The sequence below is a fragment of the Aulostomus chinensis genome, chromosome 10 (assembly GCF_037954235.1).
Source record: "Aulostomus chinensis isolate RoL2024-O1b breed Wild chromosome 10, RoL_Achi_v1.0, whole genome shotgun sequence".
NCBI lineage: Eukaryota > Metazoa > Chordata > Actinopteri > Syngnathiformes > Aulostomidae > Aulostomus > Aulostomus chinensis.
The window spans coordinates 10287585-10311517 of NC_141329.1; the positions used below are offsets into that span (position 1 = coordinate 10287585).

The window sequence follows — 23933 nt, forward strand, 5'->3', positions numbered from 1 at the left end:
GTGAATGGGACAATAATTTATAAATGAGTTATTCCTACAGAAAACACACAATTGGCAAGTTTTGTTGCACGTTAACCAATGGGTGCGCCGTGCGCGTGGCCTTGTGACCGTGAGTAACCCGTGCAGTATCATCGCGCCCCCCTCTCCTCTAACCCAGCCCGGCCCCCAGCACGCGCCACCTTCACGAGTCCAATCATAGCGCGAGGAAATTCGCCCCCCCAGCCCGCCGTCCATCATCGCTCAGCTGCACGCGAGCGGGAATGACTTCATGTACCGAGCCTGAACAAGGTGAGGCGGAGGCCCGTCTCCCTGTCTGTCCGTGTGGGACCCGGAGAAACCCAGGTGAGTTCCCCCTCCGCTGCGGAGCGTTGCCTGACATCCCCCGGCTCTGCCGGATGATGTGGTTGTTAAGCCGCCTCAGACACACAGGAACAACTGTGGGAGGGCTGCGCTTTAACCGTGTGCAAAATAAAACGAGTCTCACGCGCACGGAGCTAAGTTAGCCGCTGTTCTTTACACACCGGTTAAACGCTGTGAATGACCCAGAGTAGCAATTGAAGGGCACGAAAATTGTGCTACAACTGATTATTTCTAACCATGCAAGAGGGTCGAGGTTATGAGTGTGTGGTGTCAGGAGTTAATTGTGTTGTTATTCTGCTGATAAACGGGAATGTACGATGTGTGTTTGGACAATTAGTACGTTTGTTTGGTAATTTCACCTTTATGGTCGGTACAGCAACCAAACTGTCACGAGAAAACTGACGATTTCGAGATGTTTTATTTTGAAATTGGTAACCGGAAACTACCACACTGGTATCTCTTTATAGCGGCATCTTCAGCATCTGTGTTTTAGACTACTCATGATGACATCTAAATTATAATACTTTCTTATCTAAGGATAGATTTTAAAATGTCATGATTCTAACGTGTTTTTATTTCCATTTTTTGGCTCACAAACGGTAATATGACAATTGACACAAGTGGTGGAACACGCATTTAGACTGATTTAATGCAGAAAAGTTGAATAAGTCCTTGTACTTTGAATGAATCAGCACTGAAAATCTTTGGCCCATCACAACAATGCTGTGTTTGCTACACTGGAGTGAGAAATCTTGAGGGAATACACTAAAACACACCCCTGTTGATGATCATAGTGATATACAACATATTTTAAGTTTGTTGAGCTAAAGAAAAGCACAATGCTTTCTCAGTTGTTTACTTTGGTGCTTGTTATCAGATGCTATTGACTGGTTTATAAATAACCATTAAGTCATGTCAGGAGGACAGATCAGAGTTGAGAAACGAGTAGGTTGCGTGTCTGCCACCACACACACAGCAAGCAGCAGTCTGATCATCATAATCCAGCCAATTGTGTTTGGTGCTTTCCGTCTCAGTTATATCATACAGCTCCTAGTAAACTGCAAGCTTTTGATTGTGTCATTCTCTCAAATCTGCAAATACACCTAATGCCTGCATTACTGCCCTGTGCTCATACATACAAACACACTCCCCCTCCTGTTTCACACACACACACACACACACACACACACACACACACACACACACACACACACACACACACACACATTGACCCTTGTGAACAAGGCGTGCGTTGGTGCATCATTTCACCACAATGGCTGTGTTGATGTTTCTGCAAGACTTCAGCCTGCCTGCTTAGCCGAGTGGGTGAAAGCATGATGGCATTGGCACACAAAAGATCCCATTTACACAATCTCTTGAGGAAGCAATGAGTTACACACACGCAAGCCTGCTCACCCCACCGATACGTAGACCATGTCACAATATTGCTCATTAATCCAGTATTGAGGGCAGCCTGCAAAGCGACCGCTTATAAAGCCACCCACTGAACAAGTACTACCCATTGTAGCTAACGGTCCTCGATAAAGGTAGGAGATTAGAGTCAAGCTAGTGTGTGTGTGTGTGTGTGTGTGTGTGTGTGTGTGTGTGTGTGTGTGTCTGTATGTCTGTGTGTAGCTCTGGTGCATGTTTGTGTCTTGAACTTGGAGACATAGAATAGAGGAGTTGGGATTGTGTAGTAGTATGTCTCTCTGATGTGTCTCTCTGGTTGGTACTGTGACAAAGATAATGTATATGCGGGTATGGTTGATGTTCTACTCACACATCTCTGGGTTTGGTAAAGCAGTTATGCCCTTTGTTTGAATTCTCCACCCATGTGTTATCAGACTAGCCGTACCCGGCACAACGCAATCAGTCCAAAATTTTATGTCATACCACCAGGCATAGTGCACAAATGATTAGTTGGTCGTTCAAGTGAGACTGAATCAACAGCAGCTCTGATGCAGGACATTAATTCAGGAGAAATGACAAGCTAAAGGTTTGATATTTTTCTCAGTTTTAGATAACTGTAAATGGAATATATTTGTGATTTGTGCTCTGTCTGATCACTGTGATTCATTATGAATTTCTGAATCAAACTGTAATTAATACATTAATAGCTTGAAACTAACTGATAAAGGCTTGCAAGACTTTGTCAGCACCAGAACAAGCTAGCACCAGTCTGTCTTGTTCTCTAATTCCACTGTGTTCCTCCAGAGGCGATGATGTTACTGCAGTGTGACTGAACAATTTGGATTTAGTTTCCATTATATGGACTAGTATTGAAATTGAGGTATGATTGACAATAATAGAATAAATTATTATTATTGTGTCATTATTAACAATTTAAAACCATGTTGAAAGTTTGCTGTGCGATTTTTGCAGGATCAAACAAAGATTTTTTTTTTAAGTCTGCAGCATCAAAATGAAAATTTTTTAGAATGGTGTTTTGAACAATATTTAGCCTTTAGCACATATTGCATCTCATGTAATTTAGATATTGAGACGAATTGCCACGGGTGGGTTTTCTAATATGTACATCCAGTAAGCCTATGTCTATTTTGTCCCTGTCTGGAATAGAAAGAGCCTTTTTGTACAGTGTGTTGCCTAACTCAGTGAAATGTGGATAAGTGACTGAAGCAACCTCGCTTTTTGAGGCCCCAGAAGCTCTCTGTGGACCATTTCTGGAAACCATTTGCTCTAGGGCCTACAGTGTCTTGAGTGTGAAATATGAAGACTTGGTTCTTCAGAATACCTGCATGTTGTACTGTCACAGCTGTCCTTTTAAACAGAGATGGTAAAATTAGTGGTGGGATAGTGGAATGGGAATATTTAAATTTGGTACAGCATTCACAGATTGGATGTCAAAATGATGGTACTGATTGGGATATCGATCCAGATTCCATTCCATAGCTCGTGCTGGACCGTGAATGCACCATAACGTAACTGTGTAAAGAGACACGCCACCAATCCATATTTTCTGCTCTTTTTATTGAATTGAATGTATTTGTGTGCTATATTGTTTCTAGAGCCTGATGATGCTACCTTAAACAAAACCAACAATATCATGTTGATAATGATAATGATTTTTTTTTTTTTAAGTATTGGAATCAACAGATGTGTTTCCAAGTGACTTACAATCATCCTAGTTTAAGATTAAAATTTGAGGGCATTAGGACCTCATCAGATCTGGATCCAGCTCTGGATCTATTCTAATCTGTAACTGTTGTTCTTCAACTGAAGGTCTACCATCCTGCTAAATTTCATAGAAATCCATCCACAACCTTGCTAAAAGACCAAAAGACCGGTGACCACATGAGCTCGTTGGTGGAGGTAATTAAAAAGTTGTATTATCGAACAACAAAATGTAGAACTGAGTTACTGAATGTGGATTTAAAGATATTTTTATGATAGCCAGATTATGTTACCACATCAAGTTTCCAGTGGAGCAAATTGAAGTTTTCTTGCTCTGCTGAGTCGTCTTCCTGTCTGATCATTTGTTTTTCCCAGCTGACAACAGAACACCACTGTGCCCTTAATGACACTGACCCTGGCTTCTGGTATTTGAATAAGTAATAACAAAAGAACAGACAACAAACACTGATGAGTGCAGGCGTTGGTGTTAAACATCTGTTTTGGTGAGCTGCAGCCTGGCTGAGTAAGGGGACACCTGCAGAACAACAGTGCTGTAGAGAGGGGAGGAGCCTGCTAGTGAAGTCTGCTTTATTTATGAATCTCAAAAAGACACCTGATGGGTATTTGGGAGGGAAGTGGGTGTGAGTGAGTGAGTGAGTCAGTTTTGGGAGAAGAAGGGGAGGGATGTAATGTTTCAGGGAAGCGAGATGAGCCTCTCCCTCATATGAATAATGTATTAGTGCTGCTAAATAGTACTGTTGTGGGCTCTTAGAGCGTGTTTTTCCTCCAGTCATGTCAGCAGGGGAATAGTTTATGAGCTGCACAGTAGTAGCAGTTGATGACTGAATAGAAACATCAATATACACAAAGTTATTTTTATAGACTGTGCAAAATGAGTGGACGTAGCCACTGTTACATTCCCACCTTTGACGAGTAGGGGGAGGTGGAGATGTGCAAAGTCACAGATGGACCACGACTATAGCAGCCCGCCAGTCACAAAGTAGCCATAGACTAAAGGAAAGCTGTCGAACAGCTGTTTCACACCCTAGAAGATAATTGTTGTTGAACATTTCATATAACATTCAATGTAAGAGATTTGCAGAAAAATATACTTTTAATTTATGGCACCTCAAGATTTCAAACAAATATCAGACATAAAGCTACAGAAATGTATCGACACAGGCCACATTAATAAGTCACTGTTTGATCAATAATACTGTCACCTAACTCATCTTAAAGCTAAGAATTGTGTTGACATCCATCTCTAAGAATGTAGAGAGCAAGGGCCTTACTCAAACCCTCCCCCACTTCGTTAATTGGTTTGGTACAGCCTTTACTGTGGCAGACAGTGGATACTGTGGGTGATTTGGGTCCGGTTTGACAAAAGCCCTCAGTGATAACAAGGAGAGAGATCTGGGTTCAGAACTCTGGACAGCTCCCAAACTCTGCCAGCACCTTCGTCTACATGTGACAGTCCTCACATCAGCCTACCACCCTGCTAGGCTGATGCATGTCCAAAGATGATGTTAAAAAGTTAACAGACGGCCCCCACACATTTCACCCAGAGGAAACTTGTGCAGATGGGTAGAGGGAATCAGCTTCTTGGCAGTATAGACACTCAGCATACTTCTCTCCCCCTGTCTAGTGGTGTGTACCCTGTCAGACACACTCGCATACGATCCTTCAAAAACCTCCTAAAAAATGCATCACTCTTTGTGTCCCTCATGTCCAGTTCCATTTGTCTTTTTCACATCCTCTTCTGTTATCCTCGTTTTCCAGATATTTTTTTCTTTGCCTTCCTTCCCTTCTTTCCCATTTTCCCTCACTTTTCTTTTTTTTTATTTCTTTGACACTAATGGTAGGTGACATAACAGTGGGTTGTGCTGGATGGACACCAGTGTGTTAGTCACATTTTGGTCTTTCAGGAACTAAATTTTTCTTCTGCTTTTGTGCTGAAGCATGTGACTCATCATTTGGTTTCACTTTCTGATTGAGTCAAGCTTCTCAGACCACAAGTCTTACACTATTGCTTACTGTCACTTTTTTTCCTAGGAGTTGTTGTGGACCATTTTGTTGCCAGGGAATACAAGAACCAGAAGAGAGAAATACAAGGAAGAAGACTGGAGAGGAAGGTGGCGAAGACAACAACCGGAGTATAGACATTTTCTAATAGCTCAGCTTCTTCCGTACGCTCCTCTCACCCCTCTTCAGCTCCGTCCCCGCTCCTTCACCAAGATGAAACTGAAAGAGGACCTGAATCCCATGCTGCTACTCCTCTTCCACCTCATGGTGTGGATCTACACCTTCATTACCTTCCTGCCCTCTTACATCATCAGCTGGAGTTCGGAACCTGACGGTGGATTCTATGGCTCGGAGCAGGATAGGGCCAAGAGACTGAAGGCTCGGTCAGTTCTGGGGTGTCCTGAGGGACCCTACCGAGCAGTGAGCGCCACCAAGAAGCTGGTGACAATACCGAAGCCAGGACTTGACACCCTTGATAAGATCTTTGAGTACGCAGCCACAACCTTCCCCCACAGAGACTGTCTTGGCACAAGGGAGGTGATCAGTGAGGAGGACGAGCGCCAGGGCAATGGAAAGGTGTTCAAGAAGGTAAAAGTGGGGAAAATAGTATAACAAAAACACTGGGCAAGAAAGCCACCAAATACAACATGAGGTACTGTAGGAATCTGTTGGAAATCCCTCCAATAGCAAATAAAAGCAGTGATACATCGACGTGTGCCTTTAATTACATTTATCTCCAAAATAATTCAATCTGGTCACAGGTCCTAAAGGCAAATACGTGGCAAAGCTTTTTGTGTTTATCCTTTTTCTACATGTTTTTTTTTTTCACGGATGATAATTTTTTTGCCGTTTTTGAGTGTTTGTTGATGTTGTACTCATTTCTGCCACAAGGGGATGAAGAGCAACGCTAGCGATGGTTTGTTATGATTGTTCTTCCAGCAGCCTGTTTCAGAGGGCAGGATGAACAAATTAACTTGAACTCTTCACTTGTGAGAAATTAAACACATGTTGTTATTTTTTTTCTTCTAATTCCCCTTGTTTGGTTTAATCAATAGTCCAAATCTACCAAACAAATAGATTTCGTGCCACAAAACATATTCACATCTTGTCATGCGAGAAACTTGAAGCTGAAAATATTTGGCATTTGTTTATCTTTAGAGAATGGCAAAAATAATGATTGGGAGATTAAATAGTTGATTTCCTGTCAATAAACAGAGGCTAAATAACGAGAGGAAATAAAATGAAGGTGGAAAGAAATTGTGAGGATAGAAAAACCAAGCAAGGGGGAGAAAAAGTGTCAAGAGCGTACAGCAATGAACAAGTGATAAGGAACAGAGAGAACTGAATGGGATTATTTTATTTATCAGTATTTCTCACCGTCACACAGACAACAACATGTTAGAAGTACTGTTAGGCAGTGTTCCAGTGTGCATCTTTCAGTATGAAAACCATGTAAAATTTTCCAAGTTCCACATTGTTACCAGACTGCAACTGCGAGACGACCTAGATTCCACTGACCTTACAAATGCGGATAGAGGACAGAGAGGAGAGGAGAGGAGGAATATGGAATGAAAAGAGGAGGAGGGAGGTGGACGGGAGAGGGTATTCTGAGCAACAACAATAACACCAAAAAAAACCAATAAATTTGACAGTTTTTTTTGGTTTTTGTTACTTTTAAAAACCTGTATTCACAATTGAAAAATAATAACTTAAGAAGTACCACTTTGTTTAAGGGGAAGTTATTTGACATGTGAATTACAACACTAATCCTATCAGCCTGATCCTTCCAATCCATCTAAAGCTCGCTGTTGAAACTCTTACTGCAGCAGAAAAACATGCTCCAGCCATTCAGCCTCCAGTGATTGTTTCCAACCAGTAATTATTGTCTTTTGTATGTGCAGTACACCTTTGTATCCACTGGGAGCCATTATAACCTCACAAATGCGTGTGAGGAAGCTGGGACGTACAGTATACTTTATGTCACATGCGATTTAATTTTACCAGAGTATATCAAGAAGCATGTGTTTATCTTGTTGTGATGTTCATGATGAAAATGAAGCAGTATGCAGCATGTCAGCAGATGAGGAACTTGCTCTGTTTGGTAATGCTGAACGGTTGATGTCTTTCCTGTGATATTTTAATATGAAACAAAGCAAACATGTGACCACAAGATACAACTCCTGATTTCTGAGTCATCTTCAACTGTTCTTTGGTTGGTGAGGGTGTTATACTGTAACTTTATGTGAAAATACTTCCTTTTACTGAGAGGAATATAGTACATACTACTTCTACAGTACTCATCACTTCCTCACTCTCCCTCTCTCTGTACCGACCCCTGCAGGTGGTTCTTGGTGAGTACCGCTGGCTCTCCTACAAGGAGACCTTCTCTGCAGCAGTCCAGCTGGGCAGTGGTCTGGCATCACTGGGGCAACGACCAAAAAACAACATCGCCATCTTTTGTGAGACAAGAGCTGAGTGGATCATAGCTGCCCAGGCCTGCTTTATGTACAATTTCCCATGTAAGTAAATACAATGTTATAATGACCTGCATGAAGTGCTATCTTACTTTATCAAGGAATGAAGTATAATTATTTTGAGCTCTGTTAATTCTTTTTAAAAATAGCCATGTATCAGATTTAGGCGTAGCATGAAAACATGTATTAATTTCAGTGCCTTTTTACTTTATCACTCATAGTTTTAGGCGATGAAAAGTTACTACATTTTAGTGAGCTTGTAATCGCATTTAGTAGCCCAGTGAAAGTCATTTAATTAGGTTGTCAGAATCACTAACCAGAGCAATTACTTTGATTACAATTTAATTTTGAGTTCAAAGTTAAGAACAATGGGAATCGTTCATGAAAAGTTTTTACAAATTCTTTCTTACTACAGAACTTTAAAAAATAACAAAACCCCGCATGTTAATCTTACAGACAGGAAGCAAAGCATCAATGCTTTCTGTAGCATCTATTGTGTACCTCTGATGATATTAAAATTATTGCAAATGTAGGTTTTGTCTGTTTAAAGCAGTAGACGTGAAGAGTAAGGAGTTAAAATAATCCGGCTTTGCTACCTGTCTATAGGACTAAATTGAGGGTTTATACATTTAGGGTTAAAAATTTGCTCCTTGAATGAATGAATGGTCACTGTTTACTGTCATGGTATCTCACTTTAGGCGAAGGAAGGTATTAAACAAAGTCTGGCCAGCAGAGGGCACTTTATGTTCACTAGTCATCCAAGGAAGGAGCATGGTCAAGCTAGACTGGAGTAGACGCTGGTCCTCTTTAAGGGGTAATAATCCTGAATGTGAACAATCATTTCACTCCTTACACTCATACTAATGGAATTTTGGGTGCAGTGTTTTTAGTCCACGAGCACTGCTTAAAGAAAAAAAAAAACATAAAAAAAGCTACACAAAGCTTCCACGCGTCCGATGTAATCTAAATTTCCTGAAGCCTCGACATGCTAAGTTGTTTTGAAAAACAATTGCACGAATGATGCCCTCTTTATGTTTGCTTCTGATGAGCAAATCGCATGCTAACATGAAAAATATAATGTTTAACATAAGGATGTGTCAGCATTGTTGTTATACTTTGAAAGATGTTTGTCCTCAAGGGGGCACCAGCATGGCTGTTAACTCACTGTTCAAGGGATTTAATGGAGTCTAAATATGTGAAGATGAACACAACAACATTGTTCAGTACGTTCCTTTTTGATTGTACTGGACTGTGACTGTTCTCTTCACTGTGGTCCTTCCAAGTGAGCATCTTCCATGTGTGTCTGATTCGTTGTCTTTTGTGTGTGTGTGTGTGTGTGTGTGTGTGTGTGTGTGTGTGTGTGTGTGTGTGTGTGTGTCTGTGTGTGTGTCTGTGTGTGTGCATGCGCGCACACTCTAATACGGACGAAGGGGACAACTCATAAAGTGGCGCTGTGCTGAGACAGAGCAGGATCACTATGTCCTTTCTGTTTCACTGTTATATAAGTGACCCGTTTATTCACATTCACTCCTTTCTCTTCAACACCACCTTCCTATTTTTGTGATAGAATCAAAGTGAAATACTCACAGCAGTGCCTTTTTAATATTTTTCACATTTTTCATCTTGTACACTGTACATGTGTGGTCAAGCGTTTGTGATTTTATGATTATAAGAGTGCTGCATACACTCGCAAATGGAGTACACGCATGCGCGCGCACACACTCAAAGAGGGTTTTGTTTATGTTTGTTTCCTCTGTCATTTGTTTTCAGTTTAACGCATAGATATAGCAGAAGAGAGATTCAGCTCATGTCAGTTGTCAGTAGTTTACACACAGCCTCTATGAAAAGATGTTTATGTTTGTGTTACCGCATATTAAACAGGCAGGACTTTAAAAAGTTCATACTTCCTGCAATTGAGGGATTCAGTACTGATTTACTCTTTCATGTCTGCACCAAAATTTCAATATAATGAGCCTTCACAGCGGCACTTAGAGTTCACTTAATCTTTGTGATGATCTTTGAAGGAGCCTTAATTTTCTTTGTGCTTTGGTTTATGCTCCATTAAACTGGAAATGCGCTGCAAATACAAGCCAATAAAACATCTTTATAGTGCATCAGTCTTGCTCGCAAACACAAATGCGGGGCCCAGCACAGAGCTAACACAGTGCAGGAGGGAGGGGGGTTGAGGTTAAAGAGGAGTTAAAGGTTGGATGGAGTGATAGGGGAAGAGATGGAGGAGAGGGAAGAGAGGGAGAGTGATGGCGTCAGAGGAAGGGTGAGAGAGTCTACGTGAGCATCTGATGTTGACAGAGGCAACATGGAGTCAGCCAAAGGCCCCCAGTGAACTCAAGTAGTGTGTTTGTGTGTGTGGTTGCGTGCATGCGTTGTCTGTTTCTTTGCACTTGTCACTACTGTGACTAAGAGGAATGATATTACGCTGCAAGCATTTTTTAATAATGCTATTCTCCCATGAATTCATGCTCTAATATCGGTTGCTGGAGCTTACTGCATACTGTGCAGCGGCAGGAGTTGGACTCTTGTGTTTAATATTTCATAGGCAACTATGTGTTCTATGGAAAATAAAAAGACAAAAAACATGTCCGTCAGCCGTTTTTTGCACATCTGCTGCTGCTTTATTGAGGATGTTTTCTGTGATAAAATGTTTCACGCTGGGTCCCAATCTTTTATTTAGATCTCACGGCAGGAGGTGTCATGGCCCTCATACTTGCAGTCACAGAGCAGGAAATATTGGACTTCCATGACGCAATACTGTGATGTCACTTAAACCCTGTCCCATAAACCCATGTGTCTTCTGTCAGTGCAGGGACACTGGGTTACTTGCCGCTACTCAGTGTTTGCTCTTTCTCTCTCTGGCTCTCTCCGGCTCTTTCTCTCTCTCTTTCTCTTTCTCGCTCCTTCGCTATTCATTTAACCAAAGCTGTCCACATTCTTTTAACAAAAGAAACTGCATCAAACTAATCATATCTAACATATCAGGACTAGATTTAAATAGAACAATTCAAACATGAAACTGTAATATCCCTGATAACAGATGCTCCTACATGGAAGCATGTACCAAAACACAAGCACTTAGCCAAATATGTATCTTGTGTGTGTTACATTATGTCTACAGGAATAAGAAGTTACTACATTAAAGAAATCAAGACAGTCCATTAAAATAATGTTGTGATTGAATGGTCAAGCTGATTTCATTTTAACGAATACTGTTGTTATCTGTGTTTTGCAGTGGTTACACTCTATTCAACGCTGGGGGGTCCAGCCATTGCTCACGGACTAAATGAGACACAAGTCACCCACATCATCACCAGCAGAGAGCTCCTGGAGACCAGACTCAAGGTTAGAACAACAGCGGCAACCCTCAACGACAGTATGACTCATTCAGTCAGTGTGAGTGTGTGAGTAAGGAGGGGAAGAGGAGCCTGTCGCCATAGAGACATATAAGTAGGAAGGAGTGCATATGCTCTGTGTTAAAGCCCATGTCAGACAGGTTGACTCTCCAAAGTCAAATAATGCTCTGGTACTTTTATCCGAGTGGAATAAACACAGCTCCTCTGCTCATACTTCCTTCCTCTCTTATGCCACTTTCAGCCTTGAAGATAATGTGCATGGTGTTTGTAGTTGACAAAGAGGAGCCTTGGTTTCCATCTTGTGCTAATGTATAAACAACATGTGTATGCTTGTCATAACTCTGTTTCAGGGTATCCTAATTGAAGTCCCGAGGCTGCAGCATGTCATTGTAGTGGACAATTCACCCACCTCGTGGCCTGGCTTCCCCCGAGGCATTACTATCCACAACATGGCCGCCGTTCAGAAGCTGGGAGCCAGGTCAGAAAATGGTAAGCCTTCACCTATGTGTTTGTGTGTTTGATATGGATTTTATTAAACTAGTTAATACAACAAAACCTGGTTACATTTATCAAAATCTAAGAAGGCCTCAATTGACTTGAATTTGACTCAAATACATGCATTTCTTCAGTCATACATGATAAAATACTCCCTCAAAAAGTTGTGTGCTTTAAAATTATCCTGGCAGAGTGTTATAGTATTTTTTTTTTATAAGACTTCTACCAATTGCAAGCAAAGTCGCAGGAAGAATAACAGAATGATGCAGTATCACATGTTTTTTTACAGATACTTCACTACATCCAATCATATTTATAACTTTTAATTTCAGCCAAACCTTTTTACATATATATATTTCAAGTGTATAAATTGCAACACATTAAAGCAATACTTTGCCTGTCAAGTACTCAAAATATACTTTAAATATACAAATATTACTTTAAAGTCCAAACCAGAGTTACCAGCATTTTGTCTCATGACCTTATATCGAAAATGTCTTGCAAATAAGAGGTTTTAATCATATTTAGATGATAATACTTTTCTTATTCTACTTCATATGGATTTCTTTATTAAGATCTGCTAGTGCAAATTAGCATAATCAAAAGAGCATCCCACAGAAATCAATTCTTTCCATTAATCCTCAGTAAATACTTTGAAACTGATTGTTGTGCTCTGAATGGGGATGGTTGCAGTGGGGTTCTGTTGTGTCCTTGCTGTAGGGGATGTACTGTAGGTGGGTTGGTATCAGTCCCATTAGGTCATGTGAATGAGGAAGTGCTCCCATCTGTCTCAGATTAGGGGTGATACACAGTAAATGGATTGGATAAATAAGGACAAATCCTCGCCTCCTTCTCAGTTTTTATTTATTTGTTTTGTTTTGATTTGTTTTGTTTTGTTTTTTTTCAACTATCTAACCCCAAACAAGAGCCACGGGTGCTGTTGTGGTGAAAAATTTTGAGAAGGAAGTAAGTTCATATAGGGAGGATGGAGCACAGGGATGGAGGGGAGGGTGAAGTTTCCACACAGTACTGTTAACTTCACATGACATCAACTCTGATACTCCTACATGCCTCGTATCCAAGCCAGAGGAAGGAGCGAGGCCCTCCCATTGTGATTGTAATGTACTTCACTCTCCCTTCCTCTCCTTCATGCCCCCCTTCATCCTCTGTTTGGTTTGTCAGGGCCCGCTGTGCTCAGACATCCTAATTCTGTTTGTGTTCTAAACTATGCTGAACTGAGAATAAAAACAAGACCCAAGTCTCACTTCCCACATGAAGAGCACTCTGCTGCTTGCCTAGCAAACCAACACTTTTACTTGTTTATTCAGTCAGTTGGAGTCCAAGAGCAGGATCACATGGCAGGGCTCGTCTGACTGTGTACCCTGTCCCCTAAACACGTGACGTCCTAACTAAAAAAAAATCTGCACCGCAACCTCAAGGTCTTGATTGCAATGGCTGTGTTGCAGACATTGATTTATGCACCAAATGCGATCTGATGCAACAATTCTACCAGGAATCATGGGAGTCGCAGATGAGTGCCAAGCTGACTGTCAGATTCTCAAAAAGCCTATGAACCACTTCTCCAACATCCAACCACCGTGAAAGTGTACACCACCATATCCACTGAAATGGCTGTCATGTCTTGCCCCTCTACATGATGGCAGCTTTTCACCCCAGTTCCAATCAGTACATGATGTCACGTATGGACACATTTCATGAATAATGACATTCAACTTCCAGTGCATGTGTACCATTGCTTCGTTGGAAACCATTATGCTGACAAGCCCTGGTCAGACGAAGGTCACGTTCAAATTGAAGTATTTCTCTGTATTTAAACCTGCATGGGTTAGCTGTGGTAAATTTTTATTGCTCAGGGGCATTTTTGCTAAAGGGTAGGTTCAGATGTCTGCATGGCTATCTTAATAATATAATTCTGATATGCCCATGTGTATAGTTCTTTGTTGATATAATAATCAAGCTTTTTATTATTACTGGCTGAAGCAGTCTCCTTCCAGAGTGACGTCATGACTTCCTCCATAATACTCTTCATTTTTTGTTGATTTGGAATTTTTATACATGGCCTGAAGCTGATCCCAGTGCTTAGACTGCGCCTTGATTTTTTTGAATTATGAGAATATTTTTAAGCTCCGGGGAGCATCAGTTACATTACAGTACTGGAAGAGACTGGAAGCAATATGAAATAATATTAAAGGTGAACAAAGAACCCAGAGCCAAAGCTGGCAGCTGGGGTTAGATTTATTGAAGACTCACTTTTAGCCCGCAAATGTGGTAATGTGTCTGAGGTTGTATCGACAGAGGAAATATAAAGCACCTTTTTAGTGGATTAAGTTAAATGGAGCATCTGAAAAGGTGAAATGATAGTTGAAAGAGGCAAAGAGGAATTAAAAAAAAAAAACATTACGGGCATGGGGAAGAGACAGAAATGGTCCACCACTCCAAGAGGGTCCTGATTGTTTAATATGACAAATGACAGTTTTCCATCCTAGTTTTTGAACTTTAACACAGAGAACTACTGTCACTTTGAAATATTTCCTGAGCTCTGACATCAAGTGTACTTCCTTTTTCTTCTGCACGTGTACTGTAATACTGCATGTTTTAATGTGTGTACATGTTGTGCCATTATAATGTAGCTCTGTAGTATTATGCTTATGTCTGTTTCTGTTCATCATACAGCAGCATGTGAGCGAAAGCGGCCTCTACCCTCAGACATTGCAGTCATCATGTACACCAGTGGGTCCACAGGAATCCCAAAGGGCGTCATGATCTCCCACAGCAACATTATTGCTGGCATCACTGGAATGGCTGAGCGGATACCCAACCTGTGGTAGGTTTCTCATAGAAACAGATACACCAACACGCAACAGGAAAGCCAGCCCATCAGCCATATATCTTTAGCTTGCAAGGCAGCTGATTTTAAGAGATTGCAACCTGAAGAGCTCACACAACAGTGATGGTGGCTGCTGAAAAGCTTAGTATCGATGATGCTATATCATCAGTTATATCAGAACTGAAGAGTGTTTCCTCTTCGAAAGAAGAGCACAAAATGCCACTGAAAGCGTACCCCAGGTGAGGAATCATGGACCTAATTCTAGAGTCCTGTTGTTTCTAATAAAAAAAAGAATGCTGTATAAATTGCCTCATAACTGGCCAGAGAGCACTCTTATCTGTTTCCAACTTTCTTCTATGACTAATGTCCGCGGTCAAGGGGTATGTGGGATATAAGGTTTTGCTGAACGCTGTGTTTAGGAGGAGGAATGCCAGATGATCTATTGGGCCACTTCCTGGCTCATGTCAACTTTGCACGTGCGAAGGTATGAGTCATTGAGCTCATAGCATCATATCACAGAAGTGTTTACATTAAAACAAACACCGACCCCTCTTTCTGGGGAATGAGATGGGAATGAGAGGAAATGCTGAAGGGAGTGAAGGATGGAGGGAAAGATCTGGGAGGATGGGAGTCTTTTTCCCAAATTTCATTGGACTTTAGATGATCCAGAAATACTTATATTCATAAGGAGAGCCAGCAAATCATATTAAGCAACAAAAACAAAGAAAAGTCTCAAGTTTCATTTTATGACACCTGGTGCTCGACTGACTTAGTACTGTATTTGTGTTGACAGTGAGGAAGACACCTACATCGGCTACCTGCCTCTGGCTCATGTCCTGGAGCTGAGTGCAGAGCTTGTATGTGTTTCTCACGGCTGTAGGATCGGCTATTCCTCACCTCAGACTCTGGCGGACCAGGTACAGTACAAGTACCCCTTCTTGAACAGAGGCAAACTCATCGTTGCATCATGACGACAAAGAAAACTTTACTTCACAATTAGAAGCTTGGAATAGTGTTTGTGATTTTGATTCTTGTCTTCCTCTCATAGTCAACTAAGATCAAGCAAGGCAGCAAAGGAGACACCAGTGTCCTGAAGCCTACTCTGATGGCAGCTGTCCCGGTATGTCCAAACAACTCATTGTACTGTGCAGTAAGACTGTCTTTGAAGCCTGAATATACACAGTATCACTCCTCTTAGATCTGTGTTTAATTTAACTCATATTTCAGTCTGCAGAGTAGCAGTGACAGCAGGCCTACATCTGCTAGATATGATGTTGATACTCTGCCTCTCATCACCGGATCATGCTGCTCTGTCACTAAAGAATTCTAAACCAGAACATTAGAAACTCAGGGGCTCAAATCACACATTCATCTGGAAGTGACTTTGAGGAATAGACCCTTTTAACAGCCATGTAGTTTTTCATTTTTTCCCGACAGAACACATCTCACCAATTTTAAAATAGCTGCCCTGACTCGCGATCAGTTTTAGTATAGGCTTTATAAAATTGTATTGATTGTTTTTTAAGATTGGTAGGAGGTTAAGTCAAGAACATTTACAGGAGCTGACTTCCTAACCCACTATGAGCCAACATATAGCTGGATATTCTCTGGTAGGTCATTCCTGGATGTGTGGGAGTCAAACCTCAAAGAGGGGCCCAGACTTCTGTCTAGCCCATAGGAGATAAGGGAAACTTGTACATTCTTTTAAGTCACTTAAAAAAAAAAAAAAACTCACATTTTTTGGCCTTTATTCTTATTGTTTTTACTGTTTGATGATTGTTTTAGTGTATTATTACCTTCAATTTTCCGTCATCATAGTATTTAAGTAAAGGTTATTCACCTTTTAACTGTAAAGTGCTTTATAATTTTTGACATATCTTAGCAGATAAACATAGCTGTTATTAATGAAATTCATATGATTTTTTTTATTGTTTTATAATTATGGTCCCAGTCTATTTAATGTCACAGCCGCCATTCCAATGAGCCGACATACACAATAACAAACCAGAACTGAACCATCAGTAATGTTATGAATTACCATGGTTTACTCTGCAATTACACATCAAAGTAGCTTCTGTGAAAAGGGTCTATTAATCATTTTCAATGACTATAATCTCGGGGTTTGTGTTATTCAAAACATTTTAGAGTGAGTCCAGTGATATTTTTACACTTGTAAGAAATGTACATACATATGCTTGACACGACAGGTTTGATACGAGGAGAGTTGATAACAACATGATATGGTTCCGCTGCTACACGCTGGCTGACTGGTTTGACTGGTTCACAACAATATACATTCCCTGCTGTATTCTGCCTCTATCTCATGACTGCACCCCCCCCCCCCCCCCCCCATCCCGGCCCCTGTCCCGCATCTCCCAGTGGTCGTAGTGTAAAGGGCAGAGGGCCTCAGTGTCTGGAACCATTCACAGCTGTGAACAGAACGTGAGAAAGCCCCATGTGGTCATCCCCACGAAATGCACTCCTACCCACACACAAATACACACACACACACACACACACACACACATACACACACACACACACACGCAAACTGTTTGCTGTGATATGACAACAGGCTGCATGAATCCTGTGCCGACTTCCTCTCCCACTGTCACACAAACATATCGTACACACACACACACACACACACACACACACACACAGGGACCAGCTGGTTGTTAATCATTTTTGTGCTCTTTCATATCTCTCCAGTTTTGTTTTTTTTTTTGGACTCTATTCCATAATAAGATCCTCTTAAAATTCAACAAAGTAACCCATGAAGTTTCTACCAGTTCTGACCTTTTAGCTAGAAGAAACCAAGTCACGTCACGGCTACAACTGCTTTCCAACCAGAGTACAATATTTAACAAGTTCCTTTGGTTGAGTGTCTTGTTAAGATCCCCTAGCTGTGAAAACTTTTATGAAGCTAAACTCAGAGATTTATTGCGCGATTCTGCAGATTCTAGCGCTCTTTACACTTGTTTTGTTTTTTGAGCACTTTTCCGGCAGGTTGAAGACAAGATCTTCAACCTGCCAACTGCTATTTTAAGCAAAAAGCTTGGATTTAGCAACTACCTGTTCAGGATATGTATGTGATATTTCGGTACCAAGCCCTTCATCAGACAGTTGTCATATACATATGCTGTGGTGAGTTGCGATTAAACTGACTGGGAGCACTACTGAGTGTGCAGACTCTGATTTTCATGTCTGAACTCTTGCTTCTGTCCTGCACCTAGAGTTGAATTTTTTGGATATGCATGTTTGAAAACCTAGGACCCTAAGAGACTGCCAAATTTTTTAGATAAGCAGCCTCTTAGAGTAAGGTTTTCAGGTTGTAAATAGCTGATGTTGCCTGCAGAATCTTGACTTATTTTTACAGATTGAAGAAGTTGACAGCCGTATTCTCATTTTCATTTTTCACAGAGATTCACTGGTGGTTTCGGTCAAGTTTCTTCTGGTTTTGTAGGTCACTTGTTATGAGAAATCCATTGGGAAGGCTTGCTGTTACACAACCAAACTGGACTTGATTTACTGTCTTGGATAACCACAACATTAAGGGAAATTTATTATAGGACTAACATGGCATTTGAAAACAGAACAGCTTGATTTTGTGCACTAAGATGGAAGTGATTCTGAATATCTGTGGCTGGGACTGCAGGCCTCTTTTGAACTCTTAGTTTCCCTTGTTAGACCAATAACAACCATAGATATGTAAGATACTGCTCGAGCTGTGTTGAAGGTTTCCTCATCAGATTTTCCTCTTGAAGGTTTTAAATACTGGCTGGGCACCATGTAAGGATCTGTGTGTATTAACTGAAAGAAAGGCTTCTCACTGTCTTATCTTCCCATTCTATTTGGCTGCAACTTTCTTAGTATTTGTAATAAATCATCTCCCCTACAGTTCCGCATCCTCTCAGCTCAACTTCTTGTTGACTTCTTCCTGTATGACTAACCCATCACTTTATCTGAAGGAGATCATGGATCGTATTTATAAGAACGTGATGGCCAAGGTGGAGGAAATGAACTTCATGCAACGAACACTCTTCATTCTGGCATATAACTACAAACTAGAGCAGCTCACCAAAGGTTACAGCACGCCTCTATGTGACAAGTATGTATGCGCTTCAGGAGCTTTATGATCATATATATGTATCTATCAACACACTCATTCTCCTGTCCCTTCTTTTATCTGTTTAGATTCGTCTTCAAGAAAATTCGCTCTCTCCTCGGGGGACAAACACGGGTCTTGTTATCAGGTGGAGCCCCGCTCTCCGCCGCCACACAGCGCTTCATGAATGTGTGTTTGTGCTGCCCTGTAGGTCAGGGATATGGCCTGACGGAGACCTGTGGTGCTGGAACCATCAGCGAGTGTAAGAAAGAAAGAGAGTCACATGGCAACAGAGTTTACATGCTAATGAAATATATTGGTATATCACAAATGGAGAAGAGCAGTATACTAAAACATCTGTCGGACAGGAAGTCACTACCTTTTTTATAGTCTGACAGTCCAGATGTTTTTCCAGTAATAATGACTGCATGTTCTTGAATTAGCATCCAACATGTAGATGTCTGTTTTAGCTGAACTTGATTGACTGTAAATCAACTATTAAGGAAAGGCAGGATGGCATTTTAAATGTTTAACAGCAACAAATAGATAGTAGTTGGTCCATCCAGTTGGGAGGTGGGGGGCGGGGGGCTGGAGCCTATCCCAGCTGTCCCTGGGCGAGAGGTGGGGTGCACCCTGGACAGGTCGCAAGTCTGTCGCAGGGCCATCAGGAGCAATTAGGGGCTCAGTATCTTGCTCAAGGATACTTCAACATGGTCACTGGGGGAGGTGAGGATCGAACCAGGGACCCTTTGGTTGCTAGACGGCCACTCTACCTCTGAGCCATGCCGCTCGCGAATCGTAGTAGTTGTTTTTGTTTTGTTTTTTTAATAAAATTGATAATCGTTTCCCAGCAGCACGTTATTACATAACTGTGGGAAGAAATGTAGGAGGACATGAAGGGGAGTGAGTAATGTACAGGAGGGATGTGAGATCAGGAGATGTATTGCGAGTCAGCTGGGGTAAAAGGAGTAGGGAGTAGGTTGAATTAAGATGGAGCGGCATGGAAAAATCAACATTAGTATTAAGTAACTACTTGTACTCTGTAAACCCCGCTCTGCAGAGATTTATCGGCCTGTTTATTTGAGTCTAAATCTAAGGGATCTGAAAATGTGCTGACATTTCATAAAATAAATACAAAAAAATTGTGGACGTTCCTTTAACTAGTAAACAAGGAAATCATTTTTTTCATTTTCTACATTAAAGAAACCCATTTGTATTTGCAGTGATGGTGACCAATAAGTTTGTCACAAAATGAAAATGTTCCCAGGCAGACTAAACCAGCAGAACAGCCTGCTGCTGGTTACTGTCCACTGCGGTCACTCCAGCCAGGAAAGCACTGTTAAGTGACATTCCTTTGGGATGGGGCTTGCATGGCAAGGGAGCAAGTGGGGTCATGTTGCTATGGTAATAAATGTCATTCCTTGGTGCTAGTGTGTTTTCTGATGGTGTATGTGTGTGTATGTTTTGTCTGTTCCAGTGTGGGATTATAGCACTGGGAGAGTGGGAGGGCCACTGGTTTGCTGTGAGATCAAACTCAAAGACTGGGTAGAGGGTAAGTGAGACAACATAGAGAGAAGACACACACACACACACACACACACACACACACACACACACACAGCCACATGGAGTCTCAGAGGTTTCCTTATCACACACTTTTTAGTTAACGTTCCTTCCATCACTGATTTCCCAGCTCAGTGAGAATGTTGTCATGAAAAGAAAGATGGCTGGAGCTGCTCTTTGCCTTGTAAGGAAAACATAACAATGTTCCCTGCTCTTTTCATGTCAGGGATTATAGCTCACTTTTATTACGCTGTGTTAAATCTTGATTCTCAACAAGTTGACTTTGTTGCTTGTTTTCCTTGCAGAGCAGAAATAGAAAATAAAGTAAACACACTGTCAGATTTTTCTATCCTCCAAGTTATGTAGCACAAATCATTTCATAGCAGTCGTCACTGATAATCATCTAACTTTCAGGTGGTTACCACAGTAGTGACAAGCCACATCCTCGAGGAGAAATTCTGATCGGAGGGCCCAACGTAACCATGGGATACTACAAGAGCGAGGCAAAAAACCAAAAAGATTTCTTTGTAGATGAGACCGGTCAGCGCTGGTTCTGCACAGGAGACATCGGAGAGTTTCACGAAGATGGATGCCTGAAGATAATTGGTAAGTGGTGCAATGGGTGACAGTTAAATGGAAGAGTGGGTGGAAGCGGATTCCCCAAGGCTTCTCTTTCATCTGACACCAATCAGATGTAAACAGTGGAAAATGACTCATTTCCCTCAGTGCGCCCCCCCCCCTTTTTTTTTAAGACACACATATATTCATGCATGTGGACTCACACATAACAAGCAGTTGTCCACCCTTTGCTTCCAGATCGTAAGAAAGACTTGGTGAAGCTGCAGGCAGGAGAATATGTGTCCCTGGGGAAGGTGGAGGCCATGTTGAAGAACTGCCCCCTGGTGGACAACATCTGTGCCTATGCCAACAGGTGGGTGTTGGAGGGCATCGGTTGTGAACGCATCAACAAGAAGTACAAAGAGATTCAAGGTTCACATTGATGTGTTATGCTTAAGAAATCAATACATGTCAAAGAGTCGTGCTCATTTGTTTGCTACTTAAAACTACAGTTTGTACATTGTTTTGCTTGCATTGCTTTTGTTCGTCACCCAAGAGGCGTCAAGCTAGCAAGCAGCAAACGGCACTCAGACATGTTTTTGTTTTTTTCATTATTGTTGGAAGCCACTTTAATTGAAAATAAAAAATTCAATTAAATGCCCGCCCTCATTCAACTACATTTAGAGGCTGCCATAGTGATGCTAACTGCTTAGTCCCCTGACAGCCTAGTCTGTTAGATCAGTCAAGGCCTATACGTCGCAGACTGGTTTGATTACTAATGACATTATCCAGGTATGTTAGTTCAGAGTACAATATTAGTTGGACTAATAATGTTTTTGTGTATTTTAACAATTTGGTTTTAGTCAGACTAACTCCAGTTCATTTTTTTTCTAGGGCATTCTAGAAGCATTTCATCTCTTTGTTGCATCCTGTGGCATTGATTTCCTTCCCCTCCAGTGGGCGTGGTTTCAGGGTTTTTTTCACTCGTTACATGTCCCTCGCAAAGCGGCATGCAGTGGTTGTTCTTGGGCTGGTCAAATTTGTAGCCGTGACTAGAACGGTGGCGATCAGCTCGGATTGCCTTAGCACTGCCATCGTGTGACACAGCTACGTCTGATGGAAATTAGAGCCCGTAGAAGAAATGAGTGAATATTCCACTTCCACCTCTCCTGTCACCAGAAAAAAAAACCCAAATCCAACAATAATCAATCCTGCTGGATAGGTGTCAGGACAACATGTGGTGGCTTTGGTACTGCAGCTTTAAATTGCAAAGTATGTACACAACACATAAGAACAGCTTTAGAAATACAAATTAAATTGACTTAAAAGAAATCAAGTTTTGGACTGGCGACCTGTCCAGGGTGTACCCCGCCTCTCGCCCGTAGATGCTGGGATAGGCTCCAGCCCCCCCGCGACCCTTACTAGTAAGGACTAAGCCTAAGATGACGATGGATGGAAATCAAGTTTTTTTTACTCTCTATTAATATACAAATACCTCATTCTTGAAGAACTAATCTCCACATGCATGTTCATATTTGTGCTCCATGTCCTTATTTGGTCCAAAATTTGGTTGCTAGAATGCAAACATGAGACTTCATGCTGTCTTTGCCTTTGACACCCCCCCACAGTGATGAGACATACGTGATTGGCTTTGTGGTACCCAATCAGAAGCAGTTGCTGGTTCTGGCTGACCAGTATGGTGTGAAGGGCTCATGGGAGGAGCTGTGCAACAGCAAAGTCATGGAAGAGCTGGTCCTCAAGGTCATCACTGAGGCTGCTCTAGCAGGTAGGAGGAGGCCACAAACGGATGGTTCGATGTCCACACATGGGAGGAAGGGAGTTACAAGTTCATGTGTCTTCTTGTTGCAGCCCAGCTAGAGCGGTTTGAGATCCCACGCAAGATCCGTCTGAGTCCAGACCCTTGGACCCCTGAGACAGGACTAGTGACTGATGCATTCAAGCTTAAACGTAAGGAGCTGAAAACACACTACCAGGAAGACATTGAGAGAATGTACGGTGGTAAATGAGGACCAGCACTCAAAGCATTCTCAAACCACGGACCAGACCAACATCAGACCCCAAAAGCCCAACTTGTCCTCTACACTGTCAACAGAAAAAAAACAGGGACACAAAGATCACTTGACTGCTTCAACAGAGAAGCACTAAGGACACACAACAGTTCCCTGTCCACTGTCTTTCTGGTCCAGGTGTGTGACCTCTGTGGATCGACCTCTGTGGATCTCATTATTGTTCCAGTTGTGAGTTATGAAACAGATGTCTGTTGAACTCTCATCTGTATGCCACAGGAGAAGCTCTGGACAGGTTTTTTTATTATTATTATTGTTATTATTATTATTATTATTATCGTTACCGGTATTATTATTTGACCTGAACAATAACTCACTCGATTGACTATGGTTCCTTTGAAATCTTTGCTTTACCATGTTGTCATTCTTTCACTTTTTCCCAGAACCCTAAATTCTTTAGCAGTTTCCTGCAGGCCAGGAGACAGCCACATGTTCTGTGAACAGTTTATTTTATTACCCACCCGCAATCAGACTTGATGCTGGCGGGATGTCTCTGCCATCAAGCACATCCTCATTTCAGAAGTCATTTGAGGGCAAATACAAGCAGGTTGATGAGGATGCTGAGGTCACCTCTGACGTAACTACTTCTTTGTCAGCAGTGAGGTTGTTGACACTGATTGTATAAGATTATTGTTATAAAGCTGCATTGTTGTTCAGTTTATGGTTTTTTTCCCCCTCTGTGAGAGTTTCCATGTGCCGAACAGACCACAGAGGATTAGCCTGCTTGCATTAAATATGAAGAATCATTTCTGATAAATAGTGCAATATAAAAATGTGACTTGATTACAAAGATGTACATAAATAAAGCTTTTTCAGTATGCACTGATGTAGCGGGCGAAGCACAGTTAAGCAAGCGTGACCTCTGGTTTGTGTGTGTGTGTGTGTGTGTGTGTGTGTGTGTGTGTGTGTGTAACACAA

General features: G+C 41.6%; 1 protein-coding gene across 4 annotated transcripts; it reads left to right on the forward strand.

Annotated features, from left to right (window-relative positions):
• The first annotated feature begins 207 nt into the window (after positions 1 to 207).
• acsl3a (acyl-CoA synthetase long chain family member 3a) lies at positions 208 to 23933 on the forward strand. Of its 4 annotated transcripts, none has more exons than XM_086215985.1 (15): positions 208 to 342; positions 5545 to 6102; positions 7856 to 8033; positions 11236 to 11345; positions 11707 to 11845; positions 14546 to 14696; positions 15493 to 15616; positions 15748 to 15819; positions 18671 to 18810; positions 18897 to 19069; positions 20285 to 20359; positions 20785 to 20976; positions 21187 to 21301; positions 22557 to 22714; positions 22798 to 23933. In XM_086215985.1, the coding sequence occupies exons 2-15, from the start codon at positions 5728 to 5730 to the stop codon at positions 22953 to 22955; spliced, it is 2160 nt and encodes a 719-aa protein (XP_086072111.1). In that variant the 5' UTR covers positions 208 to 342; positions 5545 to 5727; the 3' UTR covers positions 22956 to 23933. The 4 variants fall into 4 exon arrangements, with proteins under 4 accessions (XP_086072111.1, XP_086072112.1, XP_086072110.1 ...); XM_086215986.1 differs by lacking the exon at positions 208 to 342 and adding an exon at positions 1787 to 1907; XM_086215984.1 differs by lacking the exon at positions 208 to 342 and adding an exon at positions 3615 to 3690 and having other exon boundaries at positions 14549 to 14696.

Excerpts from the sequence above, each read along its gene's own strand:
- acsl3a (XM_086215983.1), top strand. Across the intron at positions 15,617-15,747 it reads CTCAGACTCTGGCGGACCAG|TCAACTAAGATCAAGCAAGG; the intron begins GTACAGTACAAG and ends TTCCTCTCATAG. Across the intron at positions 19,070-20,284 it reads TGCTGGAACCATCAGCGAGT|TGTGGGATTATAGCACTGGG; the intron begins GTAAGAAAGAAA and ends TGTCTGTTCCAG.